Source organism: Perognathus longimembris, chromosome 25, assembly GCF_023159225.1.
Source record: "Perognathus longimembris pacificus isolate PPM17 chromosome 25, ASM2315922v1, whole genome shotgun sequence".
Taxonomy (NCBI): Eukaryota; Metazoa; Chordata; class Mammalia; order Rodentia; family Heteromyidae; genus Perognathus; species Perognathus longimembris.
In genome coordinates, this window is record NC_063185.1 from 8,645,304 (window position 1) to 8,658,590 (window position 13,287).

General features: G+C 45.2%; 1 protein-coding gene across 6 annotated transcripts in view; it reads right to left on the bottom strand.

Moving 5' to 3' along the window:
• Window positions 1–13,287, bottom strand: part of Sema6a (semaphorin 6A) — a 113,297-nt gene that overhangs the window by 14,495 nt on the left and 85,515 nt on the right. For 3 of the 6 annotated variants that reach the window (XM_048334382.1, XM_048334378.1, XM_048334379.1), the window contains 4 exons: window positions 11,705–11,763; window positions 9,377–9,397; window positions 9,185–9,235; window positions 4,214–4,378 (listed from right to left, as the gene is read on the bottom strand). In XM_048334382.1, the coding sequence (XP_048190339.1) occupies window positions 4,214–4,378; window positions 9,185–9,235; window positions 9,377–9,397; window positions 11,705–11,763 (296 nt within the window). Of the gene's footprint in view, window positions 1–4,213; window positions 4,379–6,165; window positions 6,330–6,562; window positions 9,236–9,376; window positions 9,398–11,704; window positions 11,764–13,287 lie in introns of those variants that run through there. The other 3 variants (XR_007209178.1, XM_048334380.1, XM_048334381.1) reach the window with 3 other exon arrangements.

The following is a 13,287-nucleotide window of genomic DNA, read 5'->3' on the forward strand; positions in this document are numbered from 1 at the left end:
GATACTGGGGAGATACAAGTGCATTAAAGAAATAAGAGCCTTGTTAGCCGAATGTGGTAGTACACACCTGTAATCCCAGCTACTCAGAAGGCAGAGGCAGGAGTGTGAGAGGACAGCTGGGGAAAAGTTGATAAGACAACAAAACAACGATGATAATAACGGTGATTGGTGGCGAACTCTGATCCACATTTGGGACTGTGACATCACGTATGGCCGAATGAACGCATTATCGACCTTATGTATCTTACTGGAATTTCATTGCCCTAACTAAGCTTGGACGTCAATTAAAACATCGCCAACGTTTGCTGTACCTTTTTCTAAGGGATTTGGTCCAAGTCTCCATGTTCTCTGTTTCTCTTTTCCTTATCGGTTAATGAACACATCTCTTTGACTGTATGAAGCTGTCCTATCTCACGTTAAAGCTTCCCCCCATGTATAGTAAGCATACGACAAGGCTGCGAGCAGCCTCTCTCTCTCCAGTTACTATTCCACTTGCTTCCTGAGACCTCTACCAGTGCCGGTCTGCAGTCAGGGACTTCCTCCTACCCATCAGGCCAGCCACAGCCTTCCCTGTTTATGTCATCAGATGTCCTGATGGCTCAGGACCTGAATGATCCCTCTCCGTGAATTTCCACGTGCCAATCGGGTTGTGTACTGCTGTGACTTTGGGTGAGAAATGAGAGAGATAAGTGACCATTTACTCTCAGGATTGTTTAACCTAAAAAAAAAAAAAAGAAAAGAAGAAAGAAAAAAGAAAAGAAAACACTATTTCTTTTGCTAATGGGAGGCATGTTGGGGAATAAGCCACATGGACAAATAAACTTGTTTTTCTTTCTGATTTTGTATAATTACAACCCCTTCATATATATATATATATATATATATATATACACATATATGTATGTATGTATGTATATATATATATATATTATATTAGATGTGTCAAGTCTGGGGCTGCATTTAATTTATCCGAGTTAGTGATTAAAGGGTTCTCTCTGAGGTTCCAGACATTGTGGGACCCAGAGATAAAGACAGTGGCTGTGTGTGTGTGTGTGTGTGTGTGTGTGTGCGTGTGTGTGTGTATAACTAAACATTCTGAGCTTGAAAGAGATCCAAGTAGTTTTTAAAGAAAAGCAGCAGGAACAAGATACAGGAGGCAAGGCCAACAAGGTGATGGAAGGCCAGGCCAGTTACCCAGACAGAAAAGGATGCCATTTTCTATGATCATGCTTCTGTGGTCCCTGTAGGTCTCTTCCCGTGCTTCCTTAGTGCAACTACACCCATAGAGCATTGGGCCCCTATAGCATGGAACCCCTATAGCATGGGACCCGTATAGCGTCATACCCCTACAGCATAGGATCCCTACTCAGAGTGAAGAAGGAAAGGGCCTTGGAATATTCCACAAGGGGCAGAGGGGTGGGGCTGCTGTCTGGAGAAGGGGGAGAAGGGGAGCTCAGAACAATGGCAGCAGAAGGGGTTCAGACGGGGCGAGGACAGTGCTTTGACAGGATGTGAGGGACGCACGGATTAAATCAAGATCAAAGACAGCGAGGGAAAGAGCGAGGGAGGGGAAGCCAATACACTCTGGAAATGTGGGGCCGGGGACCATGACCTGGGGACCAGGCTGAGCGGAACTTGCTCTGCTCTGGGCCTTTTGTTTGTTTGTGTTTTTTCCAATTTCTAGTGGCCAGAATAGAAAGGGCATCAGGGCCCGGCTCCTCTCTGCGGGGCAGAGGAGGTGTGAGGTGTTTTAGGAACAATTCCAGAGTGTATCCAGCCCTCCCCAGCCCCAAAGCTGGAGCACACAAATGTCACATTCCCATGAGACGGTCAACCCAGAGGGGCAGAACACAGATCCGAGGCTCCACGCATGTCCTCCTTCCCCCAGGGGAGCTCACACACATGTGACATCGCTCAAGCACCAACGCCAGCGGGAGAGAAAGCAAGGAGACAGACTGGCTGGGGGAGGGGACTATCATGACGTCAGAAAAGGCACCAGACCTTTCCAACCGAGCAAGGCCACCACCAGTCACAGGGCTGGGCAGGGACAGAAGGAAACAGAGGGCCGGAACAAATCACAGACAGTGAACAAGAAAATCATTTGGAGCAGAGGGGGGGAAAAGAAATCAAAATCACAACACAAAAGAAATAAGTGCATAAAAAAAATCATGGTGAGAGAGGTACATTCAGGGCTGTCTTTTTTTTTTTTTTTTTATTTCTGCATAACCAGTCACTGGCGTTGCCCCATCCATCGTCTGCCCGGTTGTGGAACGGGGAACTCTTGATTTGATAGGGCAAGGCCAGGAGCCCCAAGCACGAGAACAGTGATCATGTGAAAACACGCATGCGTCAGTCGCCTCTGCCACCATTGCCTGGCAATGTGAATACTGCTTCCAGCGCCGTCGGTCCTCCCAACGGGACCACGGGGGACACGCCACGCCGAACTTTACCACAGCCTGTCCAAGCATTAATTGGACCCCAGTCCCCACAGTGAAAAGAAACAAGCTAGCGTTTGGCTGACCTATTTGATGTTTTCCTAGAAAGGCTGTCTTTCTAGGAAAGTGGGCTGGGCACACAAAGTGTTTTGTTTTGTTTTTTAAATTTATTTTACTAAATGTCTCTTCAGGAACCACTGGAGACCACACATCACAATCAAGGATGCACTGGACGGTGGGAGTCCAGCCTGGGGAAAGCCCCAGGCTTTCTCCCTCCAACACACACACACACACACACACACACACACACATACACACACATATGCTGAAGGGATCTCATCTACTTTTTCTTTCTTTCCTTGAAATCGAGGTAGCACAGGAGATGATTGGGGGTGCGGAAGTTGGCATCTAGGCCCAGGAAATAGGGAAGCTGATTGTCCAGTGCACTCATTAAAACAACAACAAAAGGTTGGGTGCTAGTGGCTCACACCTGTTATCCTAACTACTCAGGAGGCTGAGATTTGATGATCTCAGTTCAAAGCCAGCTGGGGCAGGAAAGTCTGCGAAACTCCTATCTCCAGAAAACCAGAAGTGGCGCTGTGGCTCAAATGGTAGAGTGCTAGCCTTGAGCAAAAAGACCACAGGGATAGCGCCTAGGCCCTGAGTTCAAGCCTCATGACTGACCAAAAAACAAAACAAAACTGGGTTGTCATAGTTCATGTGTGTCATCCTAGCTGCTCAAGGGGCTGAGATCTGAGGATCAGAGTTTAAAGCCAACCCAGGCAGGAAAGTCTGAGACTCTTACTGCCAAAAAAGTGTAAAGTAGAGCTGTGGCTCATGGCCTTGAGTAAAAAGAAGCTCAGCGGCGCAGTGCCTAGGCCGTGAGTTCAAGTCCCAGTCCTGTCCCCCCACAAAAAAAATCAGAAAGCATTAGAGCCTGTCCAAAAAATATTTTATCTAGATAAAGTTAAAAAAAATATATATGGATGGGGTGACTGGCTTAGCCACATAACTGGGCTTTTGAGTCTCCGGATTTACAAGGCCGGTTTGGGGACAAGCGGGAGCCTCTTGGGCTGCAGCTGCAGCTGAAGTAGGAAGTGTCACCGCGAGTCGCCAATGGGGCGAGAAGGAGAGGACATTTCCTGTCTGTGACCGGGCAGAGAGAGACCGAGGGAAATGGGGGGAAAACAGCTCACAGTGGGGTCCCTTTGATTCCACCCAGTTGCCTTTCCTGCCGGGTACAAATGCACAGCAATTCTGCTGGATCAAATAACATATTTTTTGTTGGAGCCGGTGGCCTCAGTGGGGACAATTACAGTAGCCGCAAGCCAGGACCACGGCCACATTCAAATTCAACCCCATGCTCTCTCTAAGAGAGAGAATCAACGGCCAAAAAGAAGAAATAAAGAACAAGACTTCCCTGCTATTTCTCACTTCCCTGATTAATGACCTCTTACTCTGATCGCATTCACTTGCCAACACCCACACCCTGCATTCTGTGACATGCTGGGAAAGCAGACCCCCCTAACTGCTACGTGCCCCCCAACCCCCCCCCCCCCAAATCCCATCATAGGAGTGGGCAGGGGCCAGTGTCACCCCGAGTGGAGAATGTTCCAGAGGGTGTTAATTTGTGATGTGTGGCTTCGCAGTGGTTCCATGTGGCGGTGGCGTGGCGTGAGGGGGGCAGCTGGAAACAGTCACACGCCCTCCCCTCTCGTTCCCCTCCTTTCCTCCCCGCCCCCACCCCCAGAGGCCCAGGGGCAGTTCCAAGGCCTTACCCTTCTTGTCCTGGTGGTTACGGGAGGACACGGCCCCCAGGGGGTCGGAGCTGCCCGGTGACTCCAGCAAGTCTTTCCAGTCCAGCATGCCTCCCCTAGACTCGAACCCCTCGCGAGTCGCCGAGTCGGACGAGGTGGTACTGGGCCAGAGGGGGCTGGTGCGCCCTGTTTTCATCACAAATACAGTTAGGGACAAACAGCCTGTGTCTGAAGTCTCCCTGGCTGGAGTGAGGTCAAGCTAGGGGGCAGGCCGGAGGAATAGCCAGGCTGGGAGTTCGGGCCCCTATGGCTGGGCAGTTCCTGCGAAGGCCTCGGGACAGTTGCACGTGCAATCAGCGCTTTGGGAAGACTTGTGGGGACTCCCCGTACTGCAGCCTAGGGGGGGATTCCAGCTCCGTGGATGCGACACACAGAACACTGGCCCCGGGAAACATAGATACTCAGGATAAAGGCACGCAAGTCCTCTCTAATCCTAATGACTGGGTCTTTCTGGGGACCTGAATGTCTTTTGTACAATGACAGATGGCGTGTTTTCCAAATAACTTTTGTTTCTAAGTCACTGCCTGCACCGAACCTCGTGGCTCCCAGACTGCTTCAAAAACTCGCCTCTTAAATGGTTTTGTTGTTGCAAACAGTTGGCCTCATATCCTGCTGCTAAAAATACGTTCACTTAAGACTCAGAAATGTTTGCAACTGGACTCTTTGGCTTTTGTGTTTGTGCCTCTCACCCCTTCATCTTGCCAGACTGATAAGGGAGCAGGGTCAGGGAAATCAGCCTGGGAAATGAGAAAACACCATTTTCTTCCTTTCTGTTTTGTTTGTTTCCATTGAGGTCTAAAATGTAACCTCACATGTGGGATTCAAGGCAGCTTACAGAATGAAGTAGATGGCTAAGCCAGGAGAAAAACCCAGGACTTGGCATAAGAAAGTGATTAGAAATAGCTTTGAAGGAAGAGAAGGAGAAAAGGATGGAGGTAGTGTGTGTGTGTGTTGGGGGGGGGGACCACCCACAGTACCAAACCTTCCTGTCAAGTAGCAAGAATGTCTTTTACCTGAATTCATGGACATTTTGAGCGCTTTCCATTTAACTCTGTTCAAGGGGGCAATTTTATGGTAATGCCATAAGTACGGTTTAGGGAGAACATTTCTTAATATGATAATCTAGGGGAAATATATGCCCAAGGGACACATTTTCTGTAGAAAAAAAATCTCCTGGACCATATGCTGCAAATACATGGAAAAGTCATTGGTAATGGAAAGCTACGGCTAGGAGAGGAAATTAATGTGGGCCAGATGGTAGTTAGGTAGGAGAATGTCGTGCACAAATGTGAGAAATCGGGCTCTTCTTCCTACTGCTCGAGTGTGAGCGTCCTACCCACCGCACCTCGACTTTCTATATGTAAATCTAGAGAAACCATGCATCTCCTTTACTCAAAAGGGGCAAAACAAATAACCCAGCACGGCAGGAGATGTGGAATCGTACGGAACGCGTGCTAGCGGGGAATTAAAACTTAAATCTGAGGAAGCAACACCTGATTTCTCAAAAATTTTAGAACTGCCACATTAAAAACAAGCCAGGTGGGGCTGGGAATATGGCCTAGTGGCAAGAGTGCTTGACTCGTATACATGAAGCCCTGGGCTCGATTCCCCAGCACCACATATACAGCAAACAGCCAGAAGTGGCGCTGTGGCTCAAGTGGTAGAGTGCTAGCTCTTGAGCAAAAAGAAGCCAGGAACAGTGCTCAGGCCCTGAGTCCAAGGCCCAGGGCTGGCAAAACAAAACAAAACAAAACAAAACACCAAGCCAGGCACTGGTGGCTCACACCTGTCACCTTAGCCACTGAGGAGGCTGAGATCTGAGGATCACAGTTCCAAGCCAGCCGGGGCAGGAAAGTCCGTGAGACTCTCATCTCCAATGAACCACCAGAAAGCCGGAAGTGGCACTGTATATGGAGCAGTACTAGTTTTGAGCAAAATTAGTTCAGGGATGGTGGTGCCCTGGTCTTGAATTCAAGCTCCATGCCTGACAAAAACAAAACAAAACAAAAACCCAACCCCACACCACTACCCAACTAAGCAGTGATCCTTAATTTGAGATCAGAATGTGCATTAAAAGCTTTCTGGGCTGGGGATATGGCCTAGTGGCAAGAGAGCTTGCCCTCCCATACATGAAGCCCTCGGTTCGATTCCCCAGCACCACATATACAGAAAATGGCCAGAAGGGGCACTGTGGCTCATGTGGCAGAGTGCTAGCCTTGAGCAAAAAGAAGCCAGGGACAGTGCTCAGGCCCTGAGTCCAAGGCCCAGGACTGGCAAAAAAAAAAACAAAAACAAACAAACAAAAAACACCTTTCTATCCTTAAGAATTGTTATAAAAAAGGTATTCATATATCTTCTTATCATTTGATTTTTAGAGGCACTATTGTTACCAGGCATTGCCTAAGAGACTGTAAAAATAGCACTGGTGATGTGGGGAAATCATTCTTGAGATGTTTTTCTCTATTAGGGTATGCCAACAGATTGACATACACTCTGATAGGGAAGGCTACATCTCATAAAGAGAACTCACACAATATTTTCCTTCAGAAATAAAGGAACAGGCAGACATATTAGAAAGTTAACTTTAATGCACCATGTTGTTTCTCTACATCTACAAGTCATTGTGATTCTACAGGTTAGCAGCCCTTCCATCTAATCTAGTAGCAATGATTGTAGCCAATTAGAGGTAAAAAAGGAGACACGAAATCGATACAGAGAGGAAGACAGAAGGAACACATTCAGGGCCCAATTCACTAAAAGCGGTTCTTGTGTAGGTAGCAAGTGTTGCCCTGAGCTTTTGCCAACGTAAAATTCGGATCCTTTTCCTGGTCTGGTTTTGTGGTTTGCTAGTCTACGGGATCTGCACTTGACAGAAACAATGCAGGTGCACTTTTGACTTCCATATCTTTGTGCTCATTAAAAAAAAAAAAAAGACATTTTGTCCTTCCTCTAATGCTACAAATCTTTTGCCTATTCCAAGAGGCTGGCATAAAGAAGGAAATCAACAAGTAAATGCTGGATCAATTAATCAAATATCTTCACGGCTTATTAACTGCAAGAAAGCACTTCCTGTAAAAGTCAATGTTACATAATATCATAATTATCTATTCATCCATCTATTTGTCTATCTCTCCATTCATCTATCCGTCCATCCATCCGTCGGTCTGTCTATCTGTCCAACCATCCACTTAACCCTTCCTGTCTATCTACCTACAAGTCTTCTATAGCTTTTAAGTACTGCTTGGAAGGCCCATTAATCACTTAACCACGTCCTAAGAAGATGCAGCCCCAAACAGACAGGATCATTATTAGCTGAAAGAGCCAGCACTCCTCTGGTGTTCCATCACAGACACCACAGATCAAGAGCTGTGGGGGAAATGGGTCCTGTCCTTTCAAGTGTTAATATGGGAGAATTAATAACTGGCTTCCCTTTGAAAAAGAAATCAGATACACGGGGTGCAGAATGACTTCGGCTCCTAAAGAGCATCCCTGGGCTTAATTATTCGATCTCTATGAAAGAATTCCCTGGGAGTTAAAAAAAAAATGAGTCTCGGTACAACTGATGAGATCGCCAGTTCAATTCGTTTCAGGGTCTGAATTTCTCAATATCCAATGGAGATGGTTCAATCCTTGGAAATGACCGTGAAGTTAGGTTGCTGGCAAAGGGCAGATGCTAACTGGCTTTTCTTTCCAAGGGCTCAGGTGAAGCTCGATGACATTTGCCTCCCAAGTCATTTCCCCCTTCCCCCTAGTCTTTGGAGTTCGATTTTCTAGTTTGAATTGCAGATGAAAGGATGTGAAAGAGGATGAATTCTGAGGGCTCCTTTCCTGCACCCTTGCCTCATGTCAGGAGAAGCCAGGAAGACACCTGTACTGTCCACACAGCTCCAGTGTGTAAGACAGTCTTCAAGACTTCAAAGAGGCTTTCGTCCTTTTGCTCATCAGACCCAGGAAGTGTGCATTTACCTACGGGGAATGCCCGGGCACCTTCGTGGCCATCTTGAAGCCAGATCATTTTGATTTTTCTTCCTTTCTTTAATCTCTTCCACTTTTTAAAATTACCTGCCTCTCTGTTGGATGACTGTCCTGTAACTACTGCTTTATTACGTCTTTTAAACATACAGCCTCTACAAATGGCTGAGCTTGTAGCTCTCACGAGAACTCAGAAGGTTAAGTTTGCTGACGGAGGTCTTATTCTTAAAAAAGCACACGTCCATCGACCTTTGGTGGGAGGGAGGGTACTCTGAATAGAACAGCTATGCTTCTACTTTTGAGTAATAAACATAGGGCTGTGTATTTCAGATTGTGGACGATGGGATAAATCCTACTTATCTACCTTCAAGTGTGTCCCTCTTCCTCAAACGTATCCTAAAGGAATCTTGCTGAAAATGTGCTTAGATGTTCACCCACTCTTTGTGAGCTTAAATTTCGAGGGCCAGTTTGAAACTACAGTGGAAAGGTTTGCTTCATAAGAACCGGGTGCCTGTACCTTATGTAGACTTCATCTTGTGGAAGTATTTTACCTTGACAGGCAGGATAAATGCCTGGTAGGTAGCATTCACTACCTGATAAGGAGCTACAATCTAGTAGCTATAAACGCGAGTCCCTTATTGGATAGATTTAGGCACATCCAGTTTCTTCTCCCTCAAGAACTCATTAAATCTGTTCATCAAATTCCTAGACGTTGGCATATTTCATGTCATGTGGATTAAAAATTTAGGACTCACACGTCAACCGTGTCTTACAAGCAGGGGGATAACCGAAGCATCACAGAGTCTAGACCTATAAATAATTTTAGTGAATTGGGGCCCTGAACTAACAAAAAACGATCTGGCCTGTGATGTTTAGGAATGAAGACTATGAACTACCGTAGGGTTAAAGTGGATTTAAAGAATTAAAAAAGAATATTGTATATGCATCAATTAAACTGACCATAAACTGCGTTGTAAGACATTTCATGATCCGGTGGAGGAGTTGAAATGTCTATAAAAAAATAATGAGGAATAAAAAAAATTAATTAAAAAGAAATCTAGGGTTTGAAGATAGGGGAAAGGATTAATGAGAGAGGATTTTCTCAGCTAGATTCCCACTGATATTAAATTATGACAGTAATATCTTCCTTACCATTCAGGGCCACGAAGGAATCTGAAAAACAAAAGGGAGGAGGCAGTTACTTTACTGTTTGGCGCTCTGCAGGGTCTGAGCTATTGGAGCTATGGAACACGCAATCCCAGCCCTGAGGAAGTGCTTTCAAGTTCCTGCTAGGAACTTAGGGCTCTGGAACTCAATCTGGTTCCCACACTTCGTGCTCATTCCACCTCACAAGTAGAGAAAACCCAAGCGATAGCAGAGGCAATGGTTGCTGCTAGGACATGTAGTTCTGAGACCTCAAGCCCACAGGCCACGCCCCCAAAGGGGCGTGGTGGGTGCAGGTCTCTTCCTTTCCCTCAGCACCATGCCGGGAGGAGATGACCATTGCCATACACAAAGCCCTGAAATCAAAGGAAAACTCCAAACCTACATCCTTACTACTAGCATGACACTGGCACCCGAAGATCTCCTCTTCAAGTCCTGTTCAAGAGTCCTGGTATGGCTAAGTGGATACATAGGTGTGAAGAGGTGTGTTCTAACTCAAGCCCTCCTTGCTCCTTCAGGAAGGAGCGTGGGGAAGGCTGGGCCCTTAGGAAGGTCCTGTCCGGAGAAGGCGCCCTGAGTGCCTCACTGGTATGGACAAAGGAGGAGCAAACTAGCAAACACACAGCCATCACTGCTGGAGTTGCCCTGGGCTGGAGCCTCTGGGTCTCCCAGGCATTAGATACAAAGGCTTCCCAAGGTCCCTCTGTCTGAGGACCCCAAGCTTACAGGTACAGCGGACACTTTATAGACATAGGGGTGTCCATGACCACATTCTCCCGGTTTCCTGATCCCATACAAATGGACATCTCTATTTTCTACAGATGCTTATACCACTAGATCATAAAAAGTATGATAAAAAAGATGGCTCACAAGGGGCTGGGAAGGTGGCTTAGCGGTAGGGTGCTTGCCTAGCATGCATGAAGCCCTGGGTTCAATGCCTCATCACCATGTAAAGAGAAAAAGCCGGAAGTGGTACTGTGGCTCAAGTGGCAGAGTGCTAGCCTTGAGCAAAAGGAAGCCAGGGACAGTGCCCAGGCCCTGAGTTCAAGCCCCAGGACTGGCAAAAATAAAAAAATGGCTCACAAGGATCAGCTAATAAGATAGCCATGAACACACACACACACACACACACACACACACACACACACACGGCACATGGTGATTAAGGACCAGCGATGCTATGTAAATGTGACAGAGGCCCTGTGACCAAACACTGTGTCTATGCTAATTTTCAATGTGTGAAAAATGTACACGTAAAAACACGACAAAAGAATCTTTGCAACGTATGTTATTTGCAAGTAAAAACACACGAGTAAGAATTTGGAGGTAAGGCTGCCTATTGCCTGTGTCTGATCTCTCACAAAAAGAAAAATTCAAGGAAGACAGGTAAAATGTCACTGAGTCTGAAATTTCAGCACTCACACCACAAAGACAAGAGATTTTTCTTTTCTCATGAATTTGCATTATAGAATCAAGTACCGGAAGTCATACAATATTAGTTTCTTAGGAATTGATACCATTTGAATGCAATTTTCTTGGAATTTAGCATATATAACATTAAAAAAAATCATCACAAGCCAAACATTTTCCGAGAACATGGCATTCATAAATCAGCATTCATAAAGCATTTTTGGAAGGCTAATACCAATCAGTCCTGAGGACAAATGTACAGAGTTTTGACAAGGATTCTTTGTAGAAAGCTGTAACTAAAATCTCCCCATTTAATAATACTTGAAATTAACTCTGAGGTTAGCATAAGCCAGTCAGTCACTTATTATTACAAGGTTATTTAGAATCACTTTGTGCTTATGGGTTATTTCCAAACTATTTTCCTATCTCAAATGGTAATGTACATAAACCTAATTTGGAAAAATAATTACTTTCGTGAGTCGATATGTTCAAGAAGAATAAAACAGTCCCACTCAATTAAAAAAAAAAAGCCAGAACATGATAATCAATCTTTTTGTTATTTGGCTAAAATACAGTGTAACAGCACATTTAAAAAAAAACAACAGCAAAACTGTCAACTGTCATTGTTTCATGGAACTGCTGATAGGGCTTGCTGTTTTGCTATAATTAATATTCTCCACAGCATTAGAATAATGGAACAGGCGCCAGCAGAACACAACAACAGGGACAGGGCCGACCTCTACCGCCACACACCGCTGCCTTCCACAGAGAAGGAGGTGCTCTGTCGCTTGTTCTGGTGTTGTCTGTATTCAGACCCACATGTGGGATAGGCAGATAACACTTCTATGCTATTTGATAAAAGCATCTTTACTCAGAGACAAACACAGATGAAACATCTTGACTTACTATGACAGTCTCCCAGGCCGTCTGTATTGCCATGTTCTATGTCCTGCTCAAATGCCAGTCTTTAAAGAAAAACAAAGACACAAACCAATAAATAATGTGAGTTATTACTCCAGAGAGAGTCTTCTTATATTGTACTAAACAAAGTTATACAGTTTGGCAAATTGAGGGGTGGGTACAAGAATAAAATAAAAGGGGTGATAGTTTGAAAAAGAAATGATGTCTGAAGTTTAGAGAAATGAGTCTTATAGCAATCTCCAAAGAGAAGTTGTGCTTGAAACATTGAGTAAAGTAGACCTTATTCAAGCAGTTAATTGGTTTGAAGATTACTTATATCCTTTTTTCCTCCAATATCTTTCTCTGTGCCTTTTTATTTTTTTGGGTGCTGATACTGGGGCTTGAACTCAGGGCCTGGGTATTGTTCCTTAGCTTTTTCTAATCAACGCTAGTGCTTTGCCATTTGAGCTTTTTGGTAATTAAGTGAAAATAAGAGTCCCAACACCTTTCCTGCTGAGCTGGCTTTACACCACCACCCTCTGATCTCACCCTCCTGCCCAGCTTGGATTACAGGCGTGAACCACAGGCTCTCCCTGAGCCTTTCTTTCTTTCTTCCTTCCTTCCTTCCTTCCTTCCTTCCTTCCTTCCTTCCTTCCTTCCTTCCTTCCTTCCTTCCTTCCTTCCTTTCTTTCTTTCATTTCTTTTTGCCAGTCCTGGGCTTGAACCCAGGGCCTGAGCACTGTCCTTGGCTTCTTTTTTGCTCAAGGCTAGCACTCTACCACTTCCGGCTTTTTCTGCATATGTAGTACTAAGGAATCAAATCCAGGGCTTCATGCATGCTAGGCAAGCACTCTATCACTAGGCTACATTCCCAACCCGAGCATTTCTTAAACATTTCAAAAGTCAGAATGTGTAAACACCCCCCCTCATAGATGTCAGAGAGAAGACTACAAATTAAAAAGAAGTCTTTTACTTTCTACTTTCTTATTCACCACCTTTGCTCTCCCAGAACTTTTTCTCTATTTTTCCCCAAGCAAAAATATGTCTATGCAAGTGTTCAAAGGCGCACATCGCAGTGGATGTGGGGGGGGGTGTCTGAGGAGCAACCCGAGGTGGCACACATTCCAGAAATCACTAATGCACGCCCTAAAAACATCCACAGAGACCCTGCCTTTCAGGAGAACCTACTGCTGACTTCTGTATTGTAACCAAACCGCCTCGACTTTGTGGCTGTCTTCAGAGATTATTTGTAGAGTTATAGAGAAAAACCGTCCTGAAATTCATGCCTGGATTGAATAGCCCACCATATGTAGTTTCTACCGTCTTTTGCTTCATTAAAATGATCAAACTCTGCAAAATCCAAACTCCAGTTAATACACTTGTGTGCACTTGCACATAACCCTGTGTGTGTTTACTTGTACATTTATGAAATTAGTTCTAGCTTCCACATAGCAGAGAAAACATGTCCTTTTTGTCTCTCTGGGCCTGACTTACTTCACTTCACATAATTTGGTATTTGTATTGGCAGGGGAGAAATTCAAGTAGTGGCATTCCTCAGGAAAACAAGCTCACAGTCCAACAGAATGAAT